Below are 21,930 nucleotides of genomic sequence, written 5' to 3' on the forward strand. Positions count from 1 at the left end.
AAGAGGCGGGTCTAAGCGCGGCAAAGCTGTAAGAACGTTAGAACATGGCGGACAGAGGAGGGGGTGGGTGGCTGACTCTTGTAAAACCGAAGAAATAGCGCTATTTAATGAAGATTTTTTAAATAATTATTGTTCAGACAGGTGGGTACGTTTACACCGAGTTGATTTAATACGATGTTGAGAATCAGTTTGTGTAATATTTGTTTATTTTAGCGTAAAATTCGAGTCGTGCCGCTTTGCCTGTTGGCTAGTGTGTGGCTGAATCCCAAATGGCTACCTAATGTATATATAGCGCACTTCATAGGATGCGAAAACCGTTATTTTTTAAATGTATGTAGTGCACTTATGAAGGGAGCAAGGCGCGATTTGGGATTGAGCCCTAGCTAGAATCATGCTAGTTTTTCACCTGGCGAGACAATGATTAAATTAGCACGCTGTGTTTATGTGCTTCATCAGAAGATATTTTATGATGAATGTAAATGTTTTGTTAATGTCAAAATTGCATTTGTAATAATTTTATGTTTGATTTTTTGTGAGGGGAATGAGACTAATGATATGCAACAAATTAAGATGTCAGTGTGATAGTATGAAGGTTTAAATATTAAAAAAAGAGTTCTTGGGCTAGTTTGTGACTTTTAAATAAAATAATAATTATAATAATAATAAAAAACAAAGTTGACATTTTACTTGGAAGTTTAAAAATGTAAACCTGTAAAAAAAAAATAAATAAATAGCATAAACATTAAGGTTCATAATAGTGGAGATGTTTGTATTGATATTTTAATCTGCTGTGTAACATGTTGATGTTGATGTTTTTTTTCTTCTTCTTCTCAGTTGACGAGCGTTTTGGAGGATGGACCGTGTTTAGACGTGGGCAAAGGTTTAAGCTGAATGCATTGTGATTTCCAATAATTGAGACAGTGATTTCTAAAAAGCTGTCTACATTAATGAAAAGAACAATGTAGTCGGCTTAGCGTGCTCAAGAAACCGAGTGTTTACGTCCGTCTGGTGTTTTTAGGTGAACGTTTGGGCTTTGATTAGTTTTTAGCACTTAACTAAGCTAGACTTCTAAACAGGGTTAGTTATACAGAGATATATAGATTTATATATATTATTAATTGGATGATGGATGTTGGTGAGTTTGTGCCTCCCCTCCCTCTGGAGCCTCCTGATGATGAAATGTCAGGAAGCGGTAAATGTAAAGCTCCTCCACCACCTCCCCTGCAAACGTCCAGTGACGCCGAGGAAATGGACGTTAGCTCCGGCGGTGATGGACCCTCGCTCGCGCCGGCCGAGGACACCGACGTCCCGCTCCTCACCAAGGGCTCGGCGTCTTTTAGCGGTCGCGCATTACACGGCGACTCGTGCCCAGGCACCGGGCGCCACGCTCCCCCTGTCACCTCCTTCCTCCCTGACCTTAGGCTCCTCCGAGACGTTAAGATCAGCGTCAGCTTCGGAGGAGACGGCGGCGGCGGCGGCGGCGGCAGCAAGGGCAAAGACAGAAAAGTGTTGTACACAGGGCAGGGTCAGATAGACGAGCAGCAGCTAGAGAATGGGAAGGCGCAGGGTAACACGGGAGAGGGAACGGGGCAGGGAGACGCGAGCGTAGAACCCGAGGCCGAGCAGGAGAACAAGGTGGAGTTCGCCGTGCTGGACGAGCTGGAGGATTTCAGCGAGAACTTCCTGGAGCCAGAGGACGGAGAGGAGAGCGAGTACACGTCCGAGATGATCGTTCAGCAGCAGCAGGCCAACGACGAGGACCACGTTTACTCCTACGAGGTACACGAGACGTCTCGTTGCTTTCATGTCTTCCACGACCGTCGTGTTTAATCATGTCGATCTGTTGCAGGAGGATGTGAAATAGCTGAAATGATAAAGAAACCAATTTAAAGGCAAAAGAAAATCTAAGAGATTTATTATTATTATTATTATTTTTGGATGAGTTGCGTAAGTATTTTTCGTTCGGGAAATAATGTGGTGCGAGACACGTTTTAGAATAACGTCATTACAAATTATTCCATCCTTAACATGTTCTTTCCATTCTCTCCACCACTCTTTTTGAAAGACTTGTTGTTTTTTTTCCTTTCCTGTACGTTATGGGGCGTCGCATGTGATACTGCCCCCTCGAGGTCGCGCTCATATCACACGCAAAACACTAACGTCAGTGCTGTAAACTGAGGACGGACTGTGAACTGTGATAATAGGGCCTTTCGCACTGCGGGAACCTTTTCATAGTACCTGAACTAATTGTGGAACTACCCACTTTTTGGCGTTTTCACACGTCTGGAACTGGGTGTGATTTTAGTACCGACTGCCTTTTTCTGAGAACCAAATGAGCTCCTACTCCGGAGCAGGGTCTAACCAGCACAACTGGTACTATCCGTGACGTAAGTAGACGTCGATTGGCCAAACGCGTATGAAAACGCCCTCACCCGCCATGATTTAAAACACCATGTAAACATACTGTAGTGTCGACTTATTCCACAAGTATGGAGAACAGCGATAGATGGACGCGAGACACGACAAACACACAGCTCTGATCACAGCGTCCTCCATCCTCCGGTTGTTTACGTTGTTCTTCTTTGTTTCCGTTGTTGAACGCTGCGCACAAACGACGTCGCTGTCGACCGGCTTACGTCACTTCCTAGTGCCCGCTGTCGGTGCGAATGCAGCCCTTTAAACGGTACTGGGAAATAGTTCACGCAAAATCACCCAGTACTTTAGTACCGTAAATGTAGTTCTGGAACTAAAGCGGTGCGAAAGGCCCTTTTGTGTTGTCGGGATCAATATGCTGATTTTCAGTCCAGTGCCAATAAATAAATAAATAAATAAATGGTGCGCGCCGGACATGCTGGATCAGCTCCATGGTCGTTTTTTTTAAAAATTTTTTTATTTTTTGCACTCGTCTGTAACCGCTCGTCTCTTCCAGGACGACTTTGACAATGATGTAGATGCGCTGTTAGAGGAAGGCTTGCCGGTGCCCAAGAAGATGCGCCTGGCGGAGGATAAATACGCAGCAGACAGCGATCATCAGTCTGACACGGAGCAGGGTGTCCAGCCCATGATTACCAAAATTAAGACTGTTCTCAAGAGTGAGTCTCTCTCCAGTTTAGAGTTTTACTATAAACCACGTCTTAACTAATTAATTAATCCCAGTGTTTTTGGTTTTTTTTTTTCCTCTTATAATCCATGATGTGTAAGTTGTAAAAGTGTTAAAGATGGAGGGTTTTTGGGTTCTCGGTGCAGGTCGAGGGCGTCCGCCTACAGAGCCTCTTCCTGACGGATGGATCATGACATTCCATAACTCCGGCATTCCAGTCTACCTCCACCGGGAGACCCGGGTCGTTACCTGGTCCAGACCTTACTTCCTCGGAACTGGAAGCATCAGGGTAAACACCGGGTCTGGGTCAAGACTGCATAGATTTTACTTTATTTTATTTTATTTTTGAAGCTGAAAGAGTTCATGTAATTGAAATAAAATGCCAAAACTTTCAAACACCTTCCTCTCTCTCTCTTTTTTCCCCCTTTCTTTTCTTTTTTTTTTTAATTAACACATCCGTGTTTCAGAAACACGACCCTCCTACCAGTAGCATCCCCTGTTTGCACTATAAGAAAATGAAGGAACAGGAAGAAAGGGAGCAGAACGGAGAAGTGACGCCCAACGTGTCTCCGGTCAAAGACGGCGAGGACGGAGAACCGCAGGAGAGAACCGAAGAGCCCGACTCCACGGCTCCGGAGGGGACGTGTGACGAGTCCAACCCGGACACGATGGACAACCAGCCTGAGGGGAAAGACGGCCAGGGGGGCGAGACGGCGCAGGGGGCGCTGGGGCAGGTCAAAGCCAAGGTGGAGGTGTGCAAGGACGAGTCTGTCGGTAAGAGACGAAACTGTCGGTGGTGTTCACGTACGCAGTGTTTAATCTGTTTAAACGGAACCGTGGCGTGATTATTCCCTTTTCCATTTCAACCATATTTCTGACCAGTGAATGAAACAGCTTTAAGAGGACGCGTAAATTACGCCTCATATTTTATACCTTCACCTCATGAGAAGTCTCTATACCAAATTTTGAACCACAGATCTCTTTAGAATGTATAAATAGTCTATCTGACATTAACAAATGGATGATTTAATCCTTAATTAATGTTTCAGAGAGCAGGAGGAGTATAACTTATTTATTTATTAATTTATTTTAAGGTTCTACGCCACTTGTTTATGGAGAAAAAACATCCATTGCTCATGTCGTATTTTACCTAAGACGTGAAAACATACCAGCCGTAACGATTTAAATATACTTTATTGAAAATGAAAATGAAAAGAACATTTTGGAAGTGTGTGTCGGGGGAAAAAAAATCCTCATAACTGCTATCTTATTATAACTGTTACTTCAGCATTAATGAACATTTAATCAACGAACAAAACAATAAAAAATAATTGCTAATTGCAAACTAGTCTCTACGTTCAACGCAGCGGTAGGGAATCTTTAGTGCTGTGTGAAACGAAACCAAAAAAAATAGCAAATTAGGGCTGCACAATGTATCGAAATTATCGAAATATCGCGATGTGTGTATCATAAGGGCTCGCGATAACGATAATGAACGATTTTAATACTTCAGAAAGTTTCAGGGCGACGCAGAGAGCAGAGAATGCCTTCTTTTCCTCAAAAGAACATGAAACGTCTGTTGGTTATATCATTTTCAGTTTTTAAATATATAAATCTATGTATTAATATAATTTAAATTGATTTTACCCACTTATAGCATCATCGTACTGCATACTGCGTTATTTAACAAGTTATCGCATATTGTGTTTTTCTTCACTATCAAATTAAGCCCTATAGCGAACAAACCGAAAGTCAGATTTGTTTCAGTTTAGGACGATTAGGACAGTCGATTCCCGAACGATTAATATCAGTCACGTTTTAAATTTGCTCGCATTCGACATTTGGCGAATATCCGTTACGTTTATGGATAAAGGAAGCGGTTTAACTTTAACTTTGATACTCGAACTTTGATCCTCCCTCCTTCCCTCCAGACATCGAGGAGTTCCGCAGCTACCTGGAGAAGCGCTTCGACTTCGAGCAAGTGACGGTGAAGAAGTTCCGCACGTGGGCGGAGCGACGGCAGTTCAACAGGGACATGAAGAGGAAGCAGGCGGAGTCAGAGAGGCCCATCCTCCCGGCCAATCAGAAGCTCATCACGCTGTCGGTGCAGGACGCGCCCACTAAGAAAGGTGGAAAAAAAAAGCAAGCTCGCTGATAGTTTAGTTTCGTTCGTTACTAACTGGAATTCTAAGATATTGGGATTGTTTTAACGTTTGATTGAAACAAACAAACACAAGAAAAATCTGTTAGTTGCATAAGTATTCGCCCCCTTGGGGGTCGGTATTTAGTAGAACGACGTTCAGGTGCAGCTCTTCTGGGATACGTGTTCCATCCGTACGTGTACAATTTTTGACGTCTTGCCACAGATTTGCAATCGGATTGAAGTCCGGGCTTTGACCTAACACACTAGTCACGTTTACATGGACGCTTTTTGTTTCAGTCGGAATGAAATCGATCAGATCGATTAATCCGATCGCAGTGTTTACAAGAACGCTGAATAAAGTAATCGGGTTGATACGTGCGTTTACACGTCAGAATCGGGTTTGATCTTCTGACACGCGCACAGTGCACGAATACACGTTTCCCGCCGTTCCAACCTGCAGATACTAGCAGCCGCTTTCTCGCCATTGCTTCTTTTTTCGTTTTAAAAAGCTGTTTCAGCTGCTAATTAGAAGACGTCGAGTGCGTGATGTTTTGTGTATTATACTGCGTGTATTTATCAAGCAATTAAAATGCCCCTTCCCGAGCCCAGAACAAGGCGTCTGTGGATGAGGGTCTGAAGCAAGGACCGGTGGAACAACGTCGTCTTGCACCACTTCACAGACGAGGAGTGGAAGGAGAATTGTAGGATGACACGACAGTCATTTATGACACTCTGCTCAGTGGTGGAGGGGAACATGGCACCTGGTGAGGCTACGGTCAGAGCCCCAATACCGCTCACAGACGTGCGTCATACGTCATTACGTGATTTGTACGTCATTGCACATGCGCAGAACTATCTGGTTTCATTTTCAATCCGATTTAGTGTTTACACGTCCTCTCCATCGGATTAGAAAAGGTTTAAACCGCCCCTTTACGATCCGAATGAAATTTTAATCGGTTTTGGCCAATTCATTCCGATTGGCGTGTTTTTTTACATGTGACTTTTTAGATCTGATTGTGCTTCTAGTCCAATTACGATCAGATTATTAGTGTCCATGTAAACGCAGCTACTGTTGGTTTTCAACCACTCCAGTGTCGCTTTACGGTTCTCAACCCTGAACAATTTCCCAGTCCCTGCTGAATAAAAGGCATTCTCACATCATGATGCTCCCACCACCGTGCTTCACAATAGGGACAATTTGATGAGTAATGTTGCAGTGTTGGAGTTTGTGACAAATGGGCTGCGGTGTGCTGGGGATAAATGGGGGAGGGGTGTCAATACTTACGCAAGGCACGCAGTCAGATTATTGTTCTCATGTCCGCTTTTAGAGTTTGTCATCAACCCTAACGGAAAGTCCGAGGTTTGCATCCTACACGAATATATGCAACGTGTGCTCAAGGTCCGACCAGTTTACAACTTTTTTGAATGTGGTAAGTGTGTGTGTGTGTGTGTGTGTGTGAGTGTGTGTGTGAGAGAGTTTGCCATTATCATTTGTATAATTTGTTCAAAGCGTTAACATCTACTCCTGGTTATTTTCCCCCAGAAAACCCAAGTGAACCCTTCGGAGCTTCGGTTATTATAGACGGAGTCACGTACGGCACGGGAACAGCGAGTAGCAAAAAACTCGCCAAGAATAAAGCTGGTATTTCCATTTACCTTATTTTATTTCATGCCTGTTGTGCTTCCCATCACTCAGGATATATCTGTTTGCAAACAAAAACAATAAAAAAAGTATTTTTTTTATTATTGTACTTGGCACTATAAGGGCTTTTTTGTTAAGAGTGCAAATGTTTAGGCACCCCATGGTTTAATTTTCATTCAACGTACCAATTTTTATGCATCTTTTTTTTTTTTCCTTTCTTTTTTTTTCCCCCCCTTACCTTTGTTCATATATCTTTTATTACACCACAGCACTGTTGATTAGTTTTCTATAATGGCAGGACTCACGGTAACAATCATAAATATCGTTCTAATACGCTATCGTTTCTATAGTAACAGTTTGTTCGCAGAGATTCGTACAGCAGACGCTCTACATAAACGAGCTTTAAAAAAAAAATAATTAAAAAAGTGCATAATTGTTGATACTGTGAAATTCTCTGTGAGGAGATGCTTATTTAATATTTAAGGAAGGAGTCTCCAGTGTCAGCGCTTTGTAACAGTCAGAGATAAAGCTGTAACTTTATTATTTTTAAAAAAAATTTATTAAAAATTTTTTTGACGTCTTCAAGACTCTGGGGTCTCTTGGCTGCATTAAAAAAAATTTTTTTTTATTTTTTAAAAATCTTATCTTTGCAAGAGAGAGAAAAGAGAGATCACGGTGAGGGAACGAGTGTTTATAGCTGCTATAACGTAAGCGAGAACAGGAACTAACTCGTTACACAGACGTTCCACAACATTAAATACATTAAATAACTATAAATGGATAAAAAGCTCAATTGTGTCGGTATGTGATAATTAATAATTTGTAATCTTCAGCAAATTGGCTGTGGCGTAAAAGGGGGAATAAAACACTTCAGGGACATGCTGTTATAGGAAAATAACTAACTTCAGTGTGGTAACGGACTCGGCTTCATCATACTAACTTGTTGTCGTTGATTATTTTACTATAACCGCATGACACGGAGTGTTTTATTCTTTACGTAACACAATAGTAATAAATGGAAATCTGCTGTACCGTAGTTATATTTTTTATATTTTTCATTTTATAGAATGCAAATGATCTGAGAATGTTGTGAGAAATGTGATAAAGCATGTTGCTGAATTCTTTCGGACGCCCTCGTGCAGCTCGAGCCACGCTGGAGATCCTCATCCCTGACTTTGTGAAGCAGACGGCTGAGGAGAAGCCAGTAGAAGGGGATGAACTGGAGGTACGCACGCCGGCGCCGGCCCCGGCCCCGCCCCCACGCTGTGTTTTATTTAATGTGAATTAAAATGATCGAGCGATCACTGATCAGCGGTTCACGTTTCCTCCCTCCTCAGTATTTTAACCATATCAGTATTGAAGACTCGCGAGTGTATGAACTGACCAACAAAGCAGGCTTACTGTCACCTTACCAGATCCTTCACGAGTGCCTTAAGAGGTAGGACAGAACCTACAGAACCTACAGAACCGGAGAGAATTCATATTTCTGGAAGACACAGAGAGCAGCATACAGCTGTTTTAAATTCATTGTTTTTACCATGTGTGTGTGTGTGTGTGTGTGTGTGTGTGTGTGTTCACAGAAATCATGGGATGGGGGACACCAGTATCAAGTTTGAGGTCATTCCGGGGAAGAACCAGAAGAGTGAATACGTGATGACGTGCGGAAAACACAGCGTACGCGGGTGGTGTAAGTGTTCACGCAAACCTCTGCACTGTTTTGAGGCTACTTCCTCTTCTTCTTCTTCTTCTTCTTCTTCTTTTTTTTTTTTTTTGAATATTATATTTATTGAGGTATTTTTAGATTTTCAGACACACAAAAAACAGTCACAAAACAAGACAAAACACAGCTGCACAGGTATAAAATAAAAAGGGGAAAAAAAAAACGAAAACAAAAAAACATCTCCTTCAGATTCAGTTTAGGAGTTAACCACAACACCGGGTAGAGGCAAGGGAGGTCAACACATTATGGACAAGTTCAAATAATACTAATAACAATAAAATAAAAATAATAATAAATAATCTCCAAGGTATTTTAGCTTTAAAGCAAGGGTGATAGGGAAAGTGCCACTAAAAATAGAGAGCAGATAGATTGGCAAGAGTCAACATTGTCGCTAGCTTTGACAAGTAATTGAGAAGGAAAAAAAAAAATAAATAAAATAAATACTTTCTGTAAGGAGAAATGCATGTGTTTAACATGTATGGAAGGAGTCTCCAGTGTCAGAGGTCAAGCTGGAACTTTTAAGTTTTCCGACATTTTCAGGACAGACGAGTTTTACGCTTCTTTGTCTTATTAGCTTCGAGAGAGTTAAACGAGAGGCTGGCGCGGGAACGATTGTTTATAGCTGCTATAACGTAATTGACGACTCGTTTCGTGGACGTTCCACAACGTTAAATGTAACTACAAATGGATAAAAAGTATGGTGCGTCATTCTGTAATGTATAAAAATTGTAAGTCCTGTGGTATAAGAGGAATAGAACACTTATAAACATGTCGTTATAGGGGAAAAAAAAAAAAAAAGCTTTGTGGTGTTGACGTCATTGCACCACCCCGTCGTTGATTATTTTCCTCTAACAGTTTTTTGTTTGTTTGTTTGTTTGTTTGTTTATTTATTTATTTATATAGCACAATTTAATACAACTTGTGTTGCCCAAAGTGCTTTACACTCACATGCTAAGAAACACAATAAAAGTACAATAATAAACACACAAACATCACCCGCACACACACACACACACACACACAGACACACACACACAATAACTTCATCCAATGAGCTCCCCATTTGTATTTAAAAGATGTTGTTTTAACATACATTTAAACATAGGTAAAGATTTAATAGATCGAATAAAAAGAGGGAGATCGTTCCACAATTTATCTCCTGTGTTTGTATTTTGTCCTAGTAGCACGTAACAGATGTCGATTTTCTGATCTCAGAGATCTAGAGGGAAAGTAGAATGACACCATAATGGACAAATACACAGGAGCTAGATTGTGCCTTGAAAACCAGTACGAGACTCTTAGAGATAACTCGAAGTCGTACTGGCAGCCACTTTAATCAAATTAATAACGGAGTTACCGATTCATATTTCTTTGCCGACTTGATCATTTTTGCTGCTGCATTTTGGATTTTCTGTAAACGCATAAGTGCTTGAGCGTCAACTCCATAATAAAGGGAGTTACAATAATCCATTCGAGAAAAAAACAATGGCAGTAATTGCTTTCTCAAAATCTGAACTGGATAAGGAGTGGTTTGGTTTTGGCCAGCAGACGTAGATTAAAAAAACAAGATCTCATCACAGTGTTTATTTGCCTCTCCAACTTTAAATCACTATCCAGAACAAATTCCAGTTTTTTTTTTTTTTTTTTTTTACCCGACAAAGATGTTGCATTCAAGCACTGAAGCACTTCATGCTTTCTAGGGCCAAACATGATAACTTCAGTTTTACTTTCATTAAGCTTCAAAAAATTTGAAGCCCTCCAATCCTTGACATCGTGTGAACATGCAAATAAAGCATCAAATGAATCTGAATTTAACTCTCTCACGGGCAAATAAATCTGAGTATCATCAGCATAACAGTGAAATGATACTTTATGTTTATGTAACAGCACGACACACAGTGGTTTATTCCTTACGTATTCCGTCATTTTAAAAGATACTGAATTTATATAATGACTAATAAAGACGCGTCACAATGCAACGTGATCGTTGCTAAGATTTCGCTTTTTGTGCTCCGTAACAAGGTAAGAACAAGAGGGTGGGTAAACAGCTGGCCTCTCAGAAGATCCTCCAGATGTTGCACCCTCACGTGAAGAACTGGGGCTCGCTCCTGCGCATGTACGGCAGAGAGAACAACAAGATGGTGAAAAAGGTATTTAGGGAAAAAGATTCAGAGCTGTAGAAGAATATAGATTGGGGTTAGGTAGTTTACTGATGGGTGTGTGTGTGTGTGTGTGTGTGTGTGTGTGTGTGTGTGTGTGTGTGTGTGTGTGTGTGTGTTTTCTCCGTATTGCGTAGGAAAATTCAGACAAGAGTGTGATCGAGCTGCAGCAGTACGCCAAAAAGAACAAGCCCAACCTCCACATTCTGAACAAACTCCAAGAGGAGATGAGGAAACTGGCTAGAGAGAGGGTAAGCCTAACACACACACGCACGCCATTAACATTCTACAAAGTATTGGCACCCCTCTGTTCCGTGAAAAGGGAACCAGAACCGAGCCGCTATACGGCCTTTTGCACCGCAGGAACCTTTTCATAGTACCTGAACTAATTGTGGAACTTCGCACCTCCGGAACTGGGTGTGATTTTAGTACCGACTGCCTTTTTCGAGAACCAAATGAGCTCCTACTCCGGAGCAGGGTCTAACCAGCACAACTGGCACTATCCGTGACGTAAGTAGCCATGATTTAAAACGCCGTGTAAACATACTGTAGTGTCGACTTATTCCACAAATATGGAGAACAGCGATAGATGGACGCGAGACACGACAAACACACAGCTCCGATCACAGCGTCCTCCATCCTCCGGCTGTTTACGTTGTTCTTCTTTGTTTCCGTTGTTGAACGCCGCGCACAAATGACGTCGCTGTCGACCGGCTTACGTCACTTCCTAGTGCCCGCTGTCGGTGCGAATGCAGCCCTTTAAACGGTACTGCGAAATAGTTCACGCAAAATCACCCAGTATTTTAGTACCGTAAATGTAGTTCTGGAACTAAAGCGGTGCGAAAGGCCCTAATGATTCAGAGGGGGGTTAGTTCTCAGTACAGCCGTGACACTGACATGGTTGTGTGTGCGTGGTGTTGATTAAACACTGTTAAACACCTACTCACTCTCTCTCTCTCGCTCTAGCTCTCATATATATATATATATATATATATACACACACACACACACACACACACACACACACACACAGAGAGCGCTGTACTGATAATAAACCACCGCTCAATTAATATCTGCTCCGTACACACCCATCTTTATATGGCTGAATAGGGGTAGAAGGGTGCCAATACTTTTTTTTAGAAGATGAAGCTGCCATATAGATCAGTGAGTCTAACTGTACAGAATAAAGACGGATGACAAATTAAAGGAAAAACCAACATAAATGATTAACCCAGCCTCCAGAAATAACATTCTACATGCCCCTGTAACTAAAATGGGATAAAAATTATAACGTCGTAATCTAATTTAAATTAATAGGACAATTTAATTGTGTGGTGTGAGAAAATCGCTGTGGTGTGAGAGGAATAAAACACACACGTGACGTGCTGTTAAAGGAAAATAATCCTCTTTAGTTACTGTAGCAACAGTAACTCCGTTTCATCACACCACGCTGTTGATTATTTTCCTACAACAGCACGACACCGAGTGTTTTATTCCTCTTATACTACAGCAGTTTACCAACGATTACAGCTGAGTATTGATTAGAGAATGAGACCTTGTAGATTTAATCCGTTTACAGTTCTAGAGATGATTGATTGATTGATTGATTGATTGATTGATTTGAACCACACCTTGTGTTCCTGTTACCAGGAGGAGACGCGGAAGAAGCCCAAAATGACGGTGGTGGAATCGGCGCAGCCCGGCAGCGAGCCTCTGTGCACCGTCGACGTCTAGCGAAACCTTCACTGACCTGCTCACTCACACTGAAGATATTAAAAAAAAAAAAAAAAAAAAAAAAGAAAAAAAAAAAGCACTGAAGGTCACTTCATCATCGTTATAAATTATGCAGTTAGCGCAAGAAAGGCAATACCAGCTCCGTTTTCTCCCAGACACGAGGGTTCAGTTCGCCTGAATCTCTCTCTCTCTCTCTCTCTCTCTCTCTGTGTGTGTGTGTGTGTGTGTGTGTGTGTGTGTGTGTGTGTGTGTGTGTGTGTGTGTGTGTGTGTGAGAGGAATTAAATTTAATCAGAATAAATCCGATGCACTAGCGGGTGACGAGGTGAAACGTCATCGTACACGTCCTGATGCATACAAAAACCCGCCATCACTTATCTCACTTTCCGATAAATGAAGAACGTACTCACGTGGTGTCTGAATGCTGAATGCTCGCGTTTGTGGATTTTAAACGTCGTGGCTGCTTTTCTTTCTTTTTTTTTTTTTTTTTTTTTTAATTTTAAATATATATATAGATGATTGATTTAATAAAGGTTTTCCTGTTGGACATTTTTTTTTTTCTTCCATATTCACTATTATGGATTTAGGTTTGAGAAAGAAAAAAAAAAAGTAGACTTCTGCTGTGTTTGTTTTTTTTAAATATTTTTTTTATTTTTAAATGAGCTGTGAGAGTCCGTGGTACGATAACGCATCGGTGTGAAATCAGCTTCGTGTCTCGACTGGATCAGAGTCCGTGTGTTCAGTTTGCATGTTTGTGAATTACATCTCGAATTTGAGCAGCACAAAAGTTTGATTTAGCTGGTCGGGGGTGAGGAAGGGGGCAAAAAACTCGGACCTGCCAACCTTTACGCTTTACCTTTATGTTTTTTTTTTCTTCCTTTGATAAAATGGCAGATTTTTACTGAAGCCATCGACATATGAATCTCGTAAAACCTTCCGATGATATCTGATGTCACTTGGAAGCCCCGCCCCTTTCCCTGTCATCTCACGTGCTCTAGACTCATTTCCTTATCTGTTTATAATTCCTTTTTTTTTTTTTTTTTTTTTTTTTTTTTGCAGTTACATCATTTGTGTTGTTTTTAAAATGGAAATTTGCAAGCAAGAGAGAAAAAAAATCTGTATCACACAAACCTACCCGCAATAAAAACAGCAGTTGTGTAGGACTTCTGAAATGTCCGATATTAACTATCCTCCTAAAAGCCCCGCCCCCTTTTCCGCATCGTTCAATTTAGAGTTTCTTGACGTGAAATAAAGTCTATCCGCTAACATTAGAGAAATAGATTAGAGTTAGCATATGGGATGCAACTGAAAATGGTCAAAAATGTTACTTTTTGCAGCTGAAAGAGAAAAAAACTGGAACATTTGACCAAACTAGGCTTACAGTGAAGTATAGAAAAGTTTGCATGCACATTTATTTATTTATTTTTACAATTAATTGCTGTACAAAACATCTTTTTCCTAGTCTAGGAAGGAAGAAAGCTCTAAGGCGTATGTTTAAAAACAAAAAAACAAAACCCTTGCGTCGAAAACACTGTCGGTGCTCGATGGCTTTCTGCTAAAAACACGTGACCAACACGACACGTGACGCTTCGTTCCAGCTCACGACCACGTGACTTTATTGGACAACGTTTCAAAAGAAGGTCATTGGAGGGAAATGGCGGTTAGAGCGATTAGCGATCCAGAGATAACTTTCATAGTTAAGGAATCAGCAAAGAAATGAGGATGTTCTGAAGTTTCACCGAATTAAATCATAACCAACGTTACTTAATGTTACGAACAACAAGCAGGGTTTCCCAAGCTCGCGGTCACGAGAGGAGGAACTCTCGATCTCCTCTTTTCGTTTCTTTTAATTATTTTTTACAAATTAATATTAAATGTTGATGGATTTTGTGTTTAGTATTTTGAAATGTTACTGAGTCACGTTCAAACAAGCTGCGTTTACATGCCATTTTAGTCTTTTCACTTTTTTTTTTCCCACATCCTGACACGCTGCACTAGCGTAGCAGCAAAAAAATTAAAACTGTACGTAAGACACGCAGCGAGTGTGTGAATAAAACGCCGCTAGTGTTTCCGTTGCTTCTGCACGCAACGCAACGCGACGCAACGTCACGCGCCAAGTATAACCCAGGCTCCTCTGCTCGGCGTAGTGTCGCATCACACCACCCCGGCGTTGATTATTTTCCTATAACAGCACAACACAACACTTCCTACAAGACTGGAAGACCAGTGCAGGGAATATTCCTTTGGTTTTTAGTCACTTGCGTCACGCATGCGTACGTTAGTGACGTAATAAATTGTCAGATGAATGTTACAGTAGTTCTGTATTATAGATCTGGAATTTAAAAACACGTAAAGTGGCGAAGGCTTGCGGTCGCAGAGGTTTATGATGTCCGTTTAGGTGAAAAAAGTTTGGGAACCAGTGCACTAGGAGCTGTGCCTGACCTCCAGACGTCACCGGGGCGCACGCTGTTGAAAAGCTTCGAGTGATGAAGGAAACTTTTTCGATGCATTTGGGATGAAAGCTTCATTTTTGCCGTCACTCACTGGTGGTTACCCCGAAATAAAACCCCGTACCTACGCGCACTAGCGTTTAGATGAATCCTCACTCGACAGGACGGAGTACGCGTTATTCCTCTTCAGGGTTGGCAGGTCTGAGACGAGAATGCGCCAAGAATTTTTATTTATTTTTTAACCTTTTGGGAAATGCAGGATAATACATATCAGCGAGCATGCAGGGAAAAAATGCTGCTCGGCCAAGTAAGGAAAGAAAGCTTTCCTTTTAGCCTTTAGCACTGCAGAGAAACCACGAGCACAAGGGCTTGGAGCATTAAACCCTTCTCTCGCAGAGGAACTGTTAAAAAAAAAAAAAAAAGATGTGAGAGATCTTTATTATACTCAGCGCTTACGTTCTGTGCCATTTCTCACGTAGGAAACTAAAGTGAAGCTACCTAGTCGTGTATTTGCTGTGGAGTGAGAATATAATACTGCTGTTTCCAGCATGAGTTTGAGTTCAACGACTCGAATGTATACTGTGTGTGTGTGTGTGTGTGTGTGTGTGTGTGGAGTACTTTTTTGGCATCATTGTGACTGTGACTGTATACATTTGATTATTTCAGAAACAAACAAAAAAAAAAACAGGAGACAAAAAGGTACCCCATACCTCGATCAAAATAAATAAAAAAAAAAACTCAAATGATGATAAAGATGAGCTGATAAAGTGTAAAGAGAACGTACGAACCAAAGCTTAACGTCTTATGCATTTTTATAGTATGTAGTTTGCTTCAGGATATTTTTATCACAGTGTGTGTGTGTTTTTTTTTTTTTTTTGCGTATACATAGATGTGAGAAAAAAAAAACAAAAAACAACGCAATAACTGCTGGAACAACAGTGAAGTTTTTTTTTGTTGTTGCTTTTTCTGAATGTTTACTGCGTTCGTGTGTGTACATGAGCACAAAGCCGCCGCCGTCGTCGCCGCTTCCAGAATGTGCTGCTTCTTCCTCTTCTTCTTCTTCTTCTTCTTCATCACATCCACGCTTCACTGCCTGTCCCGTCGCTCTCCAAGTGTGTGTTTGCTGTGAAGAAAATCGTGTGCAACTTCTCAAAACACGCCCGAGCGCTGCCATCATTTCTATTTTTTCCTTTTCGGTTTGGAACAAAGCTACCTAAAAAAAAAAAAAAAATCCATTAAAACTGAATTCGTTATGTGACTTGATGATAATCGCTGAATAACAGTGATTTCTTTATGCAAATGAATAAATGTGTCATGACTGTAACCAGACGTTTCTCATTCTTTATTCGTGCGTCATTTCCATTTCAATGTACAATAAGAAAATTAAAGCAGCTGTATGTAACTCTTCCGCTCTCTGGTGCCTACAAGGTGAATCACATTTGCGATGATGATGATGATGATGATGATAACAATCTGAACCTCTGTACGTCTTTTACACGAGTAAAGGAAAAGGGACGGAGCTCATTTCTGGGTCAGAAAAAAAAACAAAAACCTAGATTTCATGTTTGCACTGTTTTAAAGGTTTTACAAAATGGTTGAAATTAAAATTATACATCTCGAGTCCATTTGCAAAAGAAGTTCAGATCCATTAAAGCGAATGCTTCTTCGAGAAAATAAAATGTTGTAAAGGCTAAGCACGTAAATGAGATGCAAATTAATATCAAATAATTCATTACTAGCCTCAGTAGGATTAGCGGTAGCTAGATTTACAAGCTTTATGAGATTTATGAGATATAGCATTAGCTTTAGAGTCGGTTCTCGGCGTTGTTAGCGCTGGAGCTAGTAGTCGACCCTCTCGAACAGCAGGATGGTCTCGCAGTGCATGGTCTGAGGGAAAAGATCCACGGCCATCGCTCGCACCGGACGGAACGGCGCTCCACGAACACGGTTAGACGGAGCTCTGCACAGACTGAGAGAAAAAAAAAAAAAGCTATTAGTGCAGATTGTAAATTCATCCTTTCTGCAAAAATAAAGATAAAAGTGTAGAAAAGTTCAAATGAACGACGGCGTTAGCTGTAGAACATAAAGGTGAGCGATACGATCGTTATAACGATAATATCGATATAATAACAATATTTCATCTTACGCTTTTCTCAGAGTACGTGATCGATATGACCAAATTATCAGACTCACGATACTTACGATATACGATGTGTTTTACGATGTATAGTTTTGTTAACACTGATACTTTTATTCAACGTTCACGAGAGAAATTATTTTACACCGAAATTTTGTAACGTTACAATTTTTAAGCTCGAGTCAAATTTTCTCAGCTGTGTCCAATCACGCTTTTATTCTTTTAGCTATTTTATTATTAGCGTTATTATTTTCATGTTTAATTTTTTTTTTTTACTTCAGAAGGATTATATTTTATTTGCGTGTATTTAAATTCTTCGTCCTCAGACTTAGCTACCTCTGTACAGCACTCCGGTCAGCGAAGGTTGTTTTGAAACGCACTACGTAAATAAATTCTTGTAATTAACAATAAAATAAAACTATTGACGATGCGAGCAATATCACAGATAAAGTGCATTGTGACGTATTTTATCGCAATATCGGTTATTACGTCATCGCTGCTCCATCCTCAACTACCTCTGTGGACTGTTTTCACACTTCCGGGTTCTAAGTTGTCATAGCAACGCCATTGTTTGTGAATAGACATGGTGTTGATCTTCATGGATTCGGCCAAAATGTTACACGCGAAAGTAACGGTTTCGATTAATGTCGCAGCGCTGTTGAATTCTCAAATCTGATTGGTCAGAAGATGTTGATTAATTTTCTAGAACCGCGGCTCTGACAGTAGCGCATGTTTTATATTAATGCGCCCGTCCAAATACGTTATCGTTTCTATGGTAACCGTTAACGTCACGCTCGAGTTCTTTGCTCTTCGTTACTTTTGATCGCGCAGACACGCAGCAGGGCATTGTGGGTAACCCGTACGGTTCCTCCGTCGTCGTGGCTACGCCGTACGATCAGATAACGCTCGTGACGCTGTGTGACGTTTACTCACTCGATGAAGTTGTTCATGGCTGCTTTAGCGTTACAGGCGACGTACACCAGCCTCTTCAGATGCTCCGCCCATCTGATCGCCAAAATCACCTTGGAATCTGGAAGGAAATGACACGCTGATTTAACGAAGCGCTAACGTGAAACAAAGATGGCGGACATTAAGCTTCACCAAGATTTAGCTAATCATGCTTTAAATGCTGTAAAGATTTATCTGAATATTTCTAAAAATAAAAAAATCGTGTAAAAGGTACGAGATAATTTAAACATCCTGATCCTGTAATAAAACTACAATTTTAATTAAATTTAAAAAAAAAAAAAAAAAAAGGCTAATTTTTTTAAAAATCTGAGGCCAACTCTGAATTGTGATTGGTTCATATTGATTCTTATTTACTTATAATAATATTGTACCTTTTTAAAATTGTTAAATATGCACCTTTTTTTCTACATTTGATCAAAAGCAGATTTATTCGTTCGACAGAATAATTCTCAAATACGAGGAAAGGAATGAGGAAAGTTTAATACAGTCTCCTTGGTGGACGTTAAATGTAACTACAAACGGATAAAAACTAATGTGTCTTTTTTTTGTTTTGTTTTGAAATAAAAATGTGAATCGTTGAGAAATTGGTGCGGTGTAAGCGGAATAAAGTGCTTGTGTAGGAAACTAATCGGCGCTGATGCGGTAGCCGTGACACCGCTTCATCACGCCGCACTGCTGTTGATTGTTTTACTAAAACGGCACGACACGGAGTGTGTTATTCATCACATATCAAACTTTCTGTCAGATATGAGCTGTGTGTTGTTATTTGTAACATATAAACTTGTTCTATTTGATTTATTTTTGGCATGTGAGCATGATGATGATTATTATTATTATTATTATTAATTATTATTAAGAGTGGTTCTTACTCAGTCCTGCTCGTGGAGGATCTACAATAGCAGTAACATTAGGAGACACCACGGCGTTGAGAACGGTGGGGAAAATGTCCTCCGCTTTACCACAGTGGAACTCAATGTTGGTCAAACCTGACACACACACACACACACACACACACACACACACACACACGCAATATTTAAAAGTGAATTCCTGAACACTGTTTATCCAACATTCTCAGCTCCATCGCTTAAAAACTTACCGTTCGCTTGTGCGTTCACTTTAGCATCGTCCACTGCCTCCTGACACAGTTCAATTCCAATCACCTTCCTCACTCTCTGTTACACACACACACACACGCACGCGCACACACACACACACGCGCACACACACACACACGCGCACACACACACACACACACACACACACACGCACGCGCACACATTTTACATTTTAGAACTGTTATAGTTATGTTACTGTTATAATATTACTCTTCAGGAAGGGAGAGAAAATTAAATAATGAAAAGAAAAAGGAGAAAAAAAATGTAGAAAAGAAAAGAAAATTATCTTCTGTCTCCTTTCAAACTCGGACACGTTAGGCTTCATTCACACACAATCTAATCTAATCTAATCAAATCTAATCTAATCAAAAATTAAACATGCCAGGGTTGCCAGATTGATGTCTGTTTGCAATCCATTTACTTTTTAAAACCTCGATTCACGTTAAATCGTCTCTGTGGGAAAATGAACTCCTGCTACTAAGAAAGAGAAAAAATAAAATACGGAAAAGCAGCTGGAAAAAAATATGATTAAAAATAAAAAGACTTAAAAATGGAAAAAGATATTACGTTTGTGTGTATTTTCCCAACAAATAAAAAAATTGACAACAAAACATGAACGAATAAATAAACAAACAAATAAAAAGAGGAAGAAAAATATTTTCCAAAAGCCCCACGTCTCACTTGGAGATGTCTAATTTTAAAAATTATTTATTTATTAATTATTTATTTTTATTTAATTAATTAATATATTAGACTTCATCCACCAGAATAAACGACAGAAGATTAAAAATAAATAAATAAATGAATAAATAAATAAACTTGTCAGGGTTGCCAGATTGATGACTGTTTGCAAACCAGTGACGGTTTAGACACACAATTGGATCTGTTTTTCTATCATTTATTTTATTTGTATTTATTAAATAATTACATTTGTAGATGTACAAATAGAAATAAAAATATTGGCACCCTGTTAAATTTGTTACAATTAAATTATTGGCATTTTGTTAACAAAGATAAATATCGTAAAACGCAGTGTGCCGTTATTTATCGCTATAAAGACTTTACGTGTGTCAGTGTGTGTGTGTGTGTGTGTGTGTGTGTGTGTGTGTGCGCGCATGTGTGTCAGTGTGTGTGTGTGTGTGTGTGTACTTTGGCCAGAGAGATGCCGATGGTTCCTGTTCCACAGCACACATCCAGCACGGTGCTGTCGTGGTCCAGCTGAGCCCATTCCCCTACAGCCGAGTACAGCACCTCCGCCGCTGGAGTGTTCGTCTGCATGGAGAATCAGACGATTAACACCCTCATTAACACCCTCATTAACATCCTCATCAACATCCTCATTAACATCCTCATTAACATCCTCATCAACATCCTGATTAACATCCTCATTAACACCCTCATCAACATCCTCATCAACATCCTCATCAACACCCTCATTAACACCCTCATCAACACCCTCATCAACATCCTCATCAACATCCTCATTAACATCCTCATCAACATCCTCATTAACATCCTGATTAACATCCTCATCAACATCCTCATCAACATCCTCATCAACACCCTCATTAACACCCTCATCAACACCCTCATCAACATCCTCATCAACATCCTCATTAACATCCTCATCAACATCCTCATTAACATCCTGATTAACATCCTCATCAACATCCTCATCAACACCCTCATCAACATCCTCATTAACATCCTCATCAACATCCTCATTAACATCCTCATTAACATCCTCATCAACATCCTGATTAACATCCTCATTAACACCCTCATCAACATCCTCATCAACATCCTCATCAACACCCTCATCAACATCCTCATCAACATCCTCATCAACATCCTCATCAACATCCTCATCAACATCCTCATTAGCATGGAGACACCACCGATGATCCCAGATTTAGAGAAACCACTTTTTTTTCCCCTGATGATGATTCGAGTTTAACTGAATAGATTGAAAGCACACACACACACACACACACACACAAACACACACACACATTCAGCTCATGAAGAGGTTAATAACGAGTTAGACGTCTACCTGGAAGAAGGAGTGAGGAGAAATGCGGAATCGGAGACCGAGCAGCTCCTCGTGGATCCACGCGTCACCGGCCACCAGCTCACACGGCAAATCCTCCGTCCCTGCAGACGTCCTGCTCCACAACCAAGACATGATTACACACACACACACACACACACACACACACGCAACTCACAAGTGTCTAACATCATCATCAACATCAGCATCATCTCTTTACGTTCTAGCAAAATATCCCTTTCACCTCTGCCCCATTCGCACGAAGTGCAGAGACGTAACGCCGCTGTCCTTCCCCTCGCTGTCCGTAAAATAGCGTCTCAGAGACGCCTTCAGAGACGCCATCTCGTCCTCCGCCAGTTTCTACAGCAGCACAAGATAACATTTAACACCAAACAACGTCCGAAAGGTAAAACGTGTCACGCCACGGACGATATAACGGTACGTTTCACGCCATATCTGATACGTTTAACCCTTACACACAATCGATTTAATAAGCTTCCTCTTCTGGATTATTCACCATCTAGATGCAGTTTGTTGAGACTGTTATTCCACATAAATGCATAAATTTTAATCTTTTGCACTCCAATGAACTTTTAATTAAATGTTTTATATAATACTCCTAAACGGTTTACTACATTTCCTACATGTACTGAAGAAAGAATTAGGCTATAATTTATTAAATGAATATTAATTTCTACATTTTTAGTCA

At 40.4% G+C, this 21,930-nt stretch overlaps 2 protein-coding genes across 4 annotated transcripts in view; one reads left to right on the forward strand and one right to left on the reverse strand.

Annotated features, from left to right (window-relative positions):
- Window positions 1–16,271, forward strand: dgcr8 (DGCR8 microprocessor complex subunit). Its single transcript, XM_034299079.2, has 14 exons — window positions 1–141; window positions 835–1,779; window positions 2,930–3,092; window positions 3,247–3,389; window positions 3,568–3,874; window positions 5,032–5,229; window positions 6,572–6,673; window positions 6,787–6,885; window positions 8,028–8,110; window positions 8,223–8,323; window positions 8,466–8,572; window positions 10,628–10,755; window positions 10,902–11,015; window positions 12,415–16,271. Exons 2-14 carry the CDS (start codon window positions 1,123–1,125, stop codon window positions 12,496–12,498), a joined length of 2,286 nt encoding a protein of 761 aa, XP_034154970.2. The 5' UTR covers window positions 1–141; window positions 835–1,122; the 3' UTR covers window positions 12,499–16,271.
- Window positions 16,267–21,930, reverse strand: part of trmt2a (tRNA methyltransferase 2 homolog A) — a 14,506-nt gene continuing 8,842 nt past the window's right edge. For all 3 annotated transcript variants that reach the window (XM_053228794.1, XM_053228793.1, XM_034299081.2), the window contains exons 7-13: window positions 21,466–21,581; window positions 21,225–21,336; window positions 20,321–20,443; window positions 19,153–19,228; window positions 18,923–19,039; window positions 18,018–18,114; window positions 16,267–16,916 (exon numbers count right to left, since the gene is read on the reverse strand). In XM_053228794.1, the coding sequence (XP_053084769.1) occupies window positions 16,787–16,916; window positions 18,018–18,114; window positions 18,923–19,039; window positions 19,153–19,228; window positions 20,321–20,443; window positions 21,225–21,336; window positions 21,466–21,581 (771 nt within the window). In that variant the 3' untranslated portion in view covers window positions 16,267–16,786. The remainder of the gene's footprint in view (window positions 16,917–18,017; window positions 18,115–18,922; window positions 19,040–19,152; window positions 19,229–20,320; window positions 20,444–21,224; window positions 21,337–21,465; window positions 21,582–21,930) is intronic.

Source organism: Pangasianodon hypophthalmus, chromosome 24, assembly GCF_027358585.1.
Source record: "Pangasianodon hypophthalmus isolate fPanHyp1 chromosome 24, fPanHyp1.pri, whole genome shotgun sequence".
NCBI classification, from domain to species: domain Eukaryota; kingdom Metazoa; phylum Chordata; class Actinopteri; order Siluriformes; family Pangasiidae; genus Pangasianodon; species Pangasianodon hypophthalmus.

Bases quoted from the DNA above. Each gene is read 5' to 3' on its own strand.
- dgcr8 (XM_034299079.2), top strand. From the start codon at position 1,123: ATGATGGATGTTGGTGAGTTTGTGCCTCCCCTCCCTCTGGAGCCTCCT. The intron at 3,390-3,567 runs GTAAACACCGGG...TCCGTGTTTCAG, and splicing joins TCGGAACTGGAAGCATCAGG to AAACACGACCCTCCTACCAG. The intron at 6,674-6,786 runs GTAAGTGTGTGT...ATTTTCCCCCAG, and splicing joins TTACAACTTTTTTGAATGTG to AAAACCCAAGTGAACCCTTC.